Source organism: Lipotes vexillifer, unplaced genomic scaffold (genome assembly GCF_000442215.2).
Source record: "Lipotes vexillifer unplaced genomic scaffold, Lipotes_vexillifer_v1.1 scaffold1267, whole genome shotgun sequence".
Classification (NCBI taxonomy): domain Eukaryota; kingdom Metazoa; phylum Chordata; class Mammalia; order Artiodactyla; family Lipotidae; genus Lipotes; species Lipotes vexillifer.
The window spans coordinates 8,790-15,468 of record NW_006790372.1 but is presented as its reverse complement, the minus strand read 5'-3'; the positions used below and the strand labels follow the sequence as shown (position 1 = coordinate 15,468).

General features: G+C 48.3%; 2 protein-coding genes across 2 annotated transcripts in view; one reads left to right on the top strand and one right to left on the bottom strand.

The window, feature by feature from the left end:
* Positions 1 to 6,679, bottom strand: part of LOC103090510 (ribonuclease inhibitor-like) — a 22,366-nt gene that overhangs the window by 11,127 nt on the left and 4,560 nt on the right. Inside the window, exons 4-5 of the mRNA XM_007463662.1 lie at positions 5,310 to 6,679; positions 3,241 to 3,330 (exon numbers count right to left, since the gene is read on the bottom strand). The exon at positions 5,310 to 6,679 is cut by the window's right edge and continues 1 nt beyond it. Coding sequence (XP_007463724.1) covers positions 3,241 to 3,330; positions 5,310 to 6,679 — 1,460 coding nt within the window. The remainder of the gene's footprint in view (positions 1 to 3,240; positions 3,331 to 5,309) is intronic.
* Positions 110 to 1,354, top strand: LOC103070038 (testis-expressed sequence 13A protein). The gene is given in 3 exon segments (XM_082931306.1): positions 110 to 264; positions 266 to 566; positions 617 to 1,354. Coding segments are annotated over 3 exon segments (1,194 nt in total).

Genomic DNA, 6,679 nt, shown 5'->3' with positions numbered 1-6,679 from the left:
GGGGGGGGGGGGAGGCAAGCGGAGATGAGGAGACCAAGGGGGAAGTGAGGGGACAACTGGTTGATTCATCCCCGTAGGGCCAGCCAAGCCCCACAGGCCCTCAGCAATCATGGCCTTGAAACTCGAGGACCCCAGTAATGGGTTCCGGCATGGCAAGGTGGTGGCCTTCATCAATGAGAGCATGGCCAGACACGAAAAAGGCTCTGCGTTCTATCTCGAGAATATATCCTTGTCCTGGGCGGCGGTGGAGGACAAGCTCCGGGTCATTAGAAGATGGTCAGGTGTCCAGCGAGGCCAAAGAGGCCTGTGTATGGGGCAGCCTGGCCCTGGGCGTGCGCTTCGCCCACAGGCAGAGCCACTTACACGGGTACAGGGTGGAGTGGCTGTACACCTTCGCCAAACTGCACAAGTCGGTCGTGCGGGCCTTGGTCTCAGACATGAAGTTACTCAAGGCACAGCAGGACGTGGAGTGCAAGGAGGCGGCCTCCCTGCTGCGGCTAGCCCATGCCAGGCTGGCGGAGGTGCAGAAAGAGCGGGACCTACTGAGGTGGAAGCTGTTGCAGGCAGTTAGATTACTCTGACTTGGTCCCTGGCCCGTCCCGCGACCCGCCCCCAGTCCCGTTTCCCGCTCCCCCGCGCCACCTACCCCACCGCCCCCAGTCCCCTTCGCCGCTTTGCCACCCCACCCCCGCCCCCAGAACAGGTCTCAGATCTGCTCACTTGTCTCCAGGAGTCGGTTGCAAAGGGACGAGGCCTGGCCACTGCCAGTGGGACAGGGGCAGAAGGAGCAGGTGAGGAGGAAGAAGAGGGAGGGGCCACTGCTCCTACAGCCGCTTCTGGAGCCACAGGAGGAGGAGGAAGACAGAAGGATGTGGAAGGGTCAGAAGCTGCAGAGGGAGCAGAGGAGCTGCGTGGAGACCTTATGCAGCTTTTCGGAGTCGGGAACCAGAAAATTTACACCTCTGGTGGGCAGAGGGAGGGAGATCTCAGGTCCGTGGACACAGCCATGCTTTATTTATCTGGGATAGCAAAGTCCAGGCGCACAGCCTCACAGGAACCCCCTCCTGTCCAGCTCCCTGCCTCATACCCATCCTCACACTCATGCCCCTTATTCCCCTTCCCAGACACACCCACGTCCTCCCCACCAGCAGCGCCGTTCACAGCAGGAGCTCCATCTCAGATGTCTCTCCGCTGGGGGCCCTCTGATTCTAGCTTGTGGTCTGATGTGGGGGGCCAGGGAATGGGCCCTCAAGAACCACAAAGAGACAGGAGGGACTCTGATCCCCACCAGCAGGGGAGACCTCCAGTACTTCAAAGGCCAGGGGAGAAAACTTGCTTCCACTATGGGAGGTAAATCTGTCTATAAAACCCTTGAATTAAACAGAATAGAAATGTACCCTGATGGGAAATCAATTTTCAGAGGGAGAAGGAGGGGTGGGGGAGGGCTTGGGAAGAGTGGAAGGAAAGGGTGGGTGGGTGGGTGAATGGGGCAAGGGAGCTGTGAGAGAGGAGGGGAAATGGGGTGGAAGGTAGGGTATGGGGTGGTGGCTGGGGAAGTTGTAGATTGGGCGCTTACGGAGAGAAGAGACCTAGAGAGACAGACGTGTTCTGATGACCCTCTTTGTGTTCCAGAGCACTAGTACTCGACACCCCAGAGCTACTGCCGCTTCTGTGTGTGTCTCTCCCCAACTCTAGCATCTGGTGGACCTGGGCAGACAGTATATAACACTCTTGTCTCTGCTTCCCCCCCAACCCCTGAAACTAGACTGTAGATGACTGGAGCACGAGTGGACATTTGACCCATCCTGAGCCAAACAGATCCTCACACTAGAGAATCTGAACAGAGAGGCAGATTTCATAGCCAGGATGGTGTCGGGCAATGAAGCAGTGGGTCACTGGGGGTCGGGGGCAAGGTCGGGGTCATGGACACCGAGGCCACAGCTGAGGCCTGGCCTTGGCTGTGGGGCAACAGAACCGCGTGCTCTACAAAGGCCCAGTGCCCTTTAGAGAATCACAGTCTGAGGCCCCAGGAAGCAGAGAGACAGAGAAGCAGAGAGGATTTGATCCCGTGACCCCAGACATGCAGAGTGGCATCCCGACCACTTTTCACTTCCTGCAGTTGTGCTGAGTAAAAATCCACTTTACACAGATCCTTTTTTCTTTAAGCTAACTTCACAGGCTTCTTGGTCTGGGCAACCAGATTATTGCCAAGCCAGAAATTTACACCAGAAGAGCAGTTGCAAACCACAAACCATCAAAGAAAATGTTGGAACTGGCAGGGGAGGTGCATCAGGGAGTGATGGGTAGTGGGGATTCCTGCATCCCAAGTCTCCAGGAATGAACTGGACAGGAAGCTCATTCATGTTCTGAGTGAGTTATATCATGAGAAACAGGCCTGGGGTTAACCCCGGGCTTACAACAGGGCCACCTCTAAAGGAATCCTTCAGGGCTGCACACAGAGGACGCCAGCACCAGCTGCAGACAAAGACTACTATCGTTCAGCCCCATGACAGGAGAAGCCTCCCCAGTCTCCAGTGGGGAAGCAGGAGTGGTGGGGGTATGGGGTGGGGAGGGGTACGAGGCAGTGGGATGGAGGGCTTTTCTGTCTTTATATACTTTGGTGTTGTGTAAAGTAAAATAAATGCTCACAAAAATACAAAAAATAAAAGTAAGTGAATTTATAGGCTCAGGTGAGTTTGGAAAGGCTACCTCTTCCTCTGGGGCAGAAGGGAAGGAAAGCAGACGCCGATGTGTGTGGTGAGGAGGTGGGAGGGAAACCAAGCAGGCTCCTGTCTGTGTGTGTATGATGTGGACAGACAAGCAGACAAGTCACCTGAGAGTGAGAGAGGATGTAAGGTCCAGGTGGGGGGTGGGGGCTTCAGAGCATTGGCCCTTGGGGGAATAATTGCGGAGGAGGATGGGTGTGGGGAATGGAGGGAGAGAAAAGGAAACCAAGGGGAAAGACAATGGGAGTCTGGAAGGAAAAGGCAGGGGAGTGGGGTAGGGCCAGGATGGGCATCAGACACAAACTCTTAGATTTTACAGTCCGACACCCACTTGCTACAGCAAAAACAGCACATACAAAAGGAGAAGAGGCAGGAGGGGTTGGCAGGGATCGCTTCCTGACTCCCTACCCCTTCTAGGCTTGTAGCGTATCTTTTCATCAGTTGGGAGTGTAATTTCTAGCAACCCAGTCTTTACCTGCAAATACCTAAGAGTTTAAAGCAAAGTTCAACTTACTTCAGGTCTTTGACTTTACAGTATGGGTTACGCAGTGCTTGGCAGAGCAAGTGTAGTGGAGAGACTGGCAAATTACGCAGCTGGAAGGGCCTAAAAGAGATGAGAAAGCAAAAATAAAATGATTAACAAAATTTTAAGTAAAAGGCTTACTTTGGCTTCTGTTGCCATCTTAGTACTAATTTACAAAAACCTTAGGAGGTATTACCCCATTTTTCAGATAAGGAAATTATGGCACAAAAAGGTAATTTGCCCAAGGTCACATAGGAACAGAATGAAGGTCAGTACTCAGGTCTGTCTGACTCCAAAGCCAAAGCCATGGTACTGTATGACAGGTACCGAGGTAAACACTTTACACACAGAATTTATCTTATCTGGTGCTTAATCCAATGACAGGTATTGTAATCACCATTTTGCAGATGCTTAGAGAGGTGGAGTGACTTGCCCAAGCTATCTGTACACTGTAACTGATTCTTGGTTGTCAGTACTAATAGAAGAATTAACGACAATAATTGAGAACTAGGAAAGTTCAATACGGTTGACCTTTGAACAATATGGGGGTTAGGGGTACCAACACCCCCACAGCTGAAAATCCACGTAAAACTTCACAGTGAGCCCTCCCTATCCCTCCATATCGGAGGTTCTGCATCTGAGGATTCAACCAACCTCAATCCTATAGTACTGTAGTACACATTTATTGAAAAAATCCCCATGTAAGTGGACCTGCGCAGTTCAAATCTTTGTTGTTCAAGGATCAACTGCAGTAAACTCTCAGTCAACACGCTTGGGAAAAGTGGGTGTTTTTGTGGGGGTTTTTTGGGGGGGGTTAAACTTTGAAAAGAATTTAAGCCTTCTGATGAAAGCAATGGGGTTGAAGGATGGGGACTCCATCTAAGGCTGATTTTCTGCAAACCCAAAATGAGCTAGAAGCCCCTTTGTGTTTCCATCAGTGCTTAAAATCTCTCAATGTATATTGTTCATTATTTTACTTTATAATATACAGTTGGATTGAAGCTGTCATGGATTCATGAAGACACTGTAGCCAAAGTGCTTCATAATTCCAAGTCCATGTAACTTCTCATACCCCTTCCCCTCTGTCCCAAAGTCTTGCTGCACCTCCTTTCCCCTCCTCACTTTCCACAAACATACCTATGCCATGCTCAATTCCACCTCTATGCTACTGCCCACTGAGGAACTAACAATTACCAGAGAAAAGACTTGGGTTAACTCACTTCCCAAGTTGAGCCTTCTGCCCACCCCTGTCTCCTTCTCAAGGTCCCCTACCCCTCACGTGGCCCCAGAACTAAATGAGAGGCACTGTCCATATTAACCTGAGTACTGAGAACAGACTTATGACCAGTGGCATTTTCCAGACAGTGCAGGTATAAGTCTTCTTGGCTGCTTTAGTAAGTCAGTAGAGCTGTATTTTGTAGTATACAGAGTGTATACTGTGTAAGTGGTTTACCTAAGCCTCTTTGAACTCCAGCTCTCAACTCTCCATGTAGGTGTGAGTCTAGCAGAAAGAACCCAGGCTTTATAGCTATATACACCGGAGTGCAGCTCTGTCCCTTACCAACCTGGAGCTCTTTGAGGCCTCAGTGATGAAGTATATGTAGAGAAGTGTGAGGACAAATTGAACATTAAGTTTACAACTTTTTCCAGAATAGTCATCAGCACCAAAATAGCAGAGTCTTCAATGATAATCTTAATGATTTATATGCTCATAACTTTTTATAATTATAAAGCACCTTCACAGAGAGACAGTGAAGACTAATGGACACACACACTCACATACACACACTTACAGTGGCTAACACAGTGCCTAGCACATAGTTAAGTTCTCACAAATGTTAGCTTTCCCTCAGTGTCTACCTTGGCCAGTGTTCAATATGTGATAGATACTCAATAAATCCTCATTGTGTTGATTGACATACAATATGGAAAGCAGAGATAATTCAATTTATTTATTGACAGTGCTAGAAATGATTATGTGCCTGACTACTTGAAATAAACAAGAAGGCCTATCATTTCTGTAGGCCAAAACACTGGTGAAAAGACATTAGTATACTCACTGATTAAGTGTCAAGGTTGGTGGCATGAATGCTGAAGCTTGATCTTCCTCCTCAAATCCAAGTAGATGCTGACACTTCAGAGACACTGACAGGTGACTATGACTGCTTTTTACACAGAATGACATAGCCAGAATGTCCATTTTTGTATAGGTAGGTTGAAGCAGTATAATTGACCCTAAATCATCAATTATCCTTTTTGCATATTCTTCTTCCTGAATCTCATACAAACAGTGAAACAAGTCCATTGGCTCAATCTGTAACCTAGAAGATTTATCCTTTATTTCTTTCTCAGTCCACTTCAATAACTCCTCTCGAAGTCCTGGAGAGACTTTTCTCCCAAAAGTAGTTTCCACAGACTTTCCCTTTCCTTTATGTAAGAGGCCAAATAAGAACTGTATTGTTAATGATGAAAATCCTTTTCCATATTGCTGGAATATTTCTTGCCACGTTTTCCCCACTTGATCAAAAAACATCCAGCTGCTGTCATTCTTCAGGGCATAGAACACAGCAGTCAGGAACTCTTGGAAACTGAAGTGAAGAAAAGTATAGACACTGACACCTCCTTCAACCTTTTTCAAAAAGTGATTGAGAAAAGTGCAGTTGGTATCATACACTCCTATCCCATGTCTTCTGAGGTCACTGATTTCAAACAGGACCTGCTGGTTCTGCAGTCCCTCTGCAGCCAAAGAGCAAAGGCCCCACAGGCAACTCTGTCCCTTCCACACCGAGATGCCTGTAAGGGTTTTGAGGCACTTGGAAAAGTAGAACAGATACACATCAGTCATGGTCTGAAGTGATCTCATAAGAGTCCTGTCACCATCTCCCTGTGACTGCAGGACACTGCAGATCATCCAGGAGATGATGGGAAGAGAAGACATAATGTCAAGGCCTTCATTTTCTCGCAGACCATAAAAAACTCTCATTGCAGCATTAGCACCTGAAAACTGACTCAAGAAATATGCTCTCTTTTCAGCATCTGTAAACCACAGGATCTCTGCCTGGGTAGCTTGTTTTAACAGCGAGTGCAGCTTCTTCATGGTTGTAGGCCGGGCAGTTATCAGGAGGGAGGATTCAGGAAACAGTTTTTTCCTCACAAAACTACATAAGAGGGTCTCTACTGGCTTCCTCTCCAGGGGATTGGCACTAAGATCCTCTTCCTGATCACCTACAGGGTACTGAAGCTCAGGAAATCCATCAAGAATGAAAAGAAGCTTCTCTGGATATACAAGAATAACATCCAGGATTGGTCCGTCGATATCTTGAAAAGTGTTAGTGATCAGGTCAGCAGCGCTAAGGTTAGCAAAACGGCTTATTTCTCTGCAGTTTACATAGATGAGATAGTCAAATCTGCCTGGAGTAACCATTCCTGC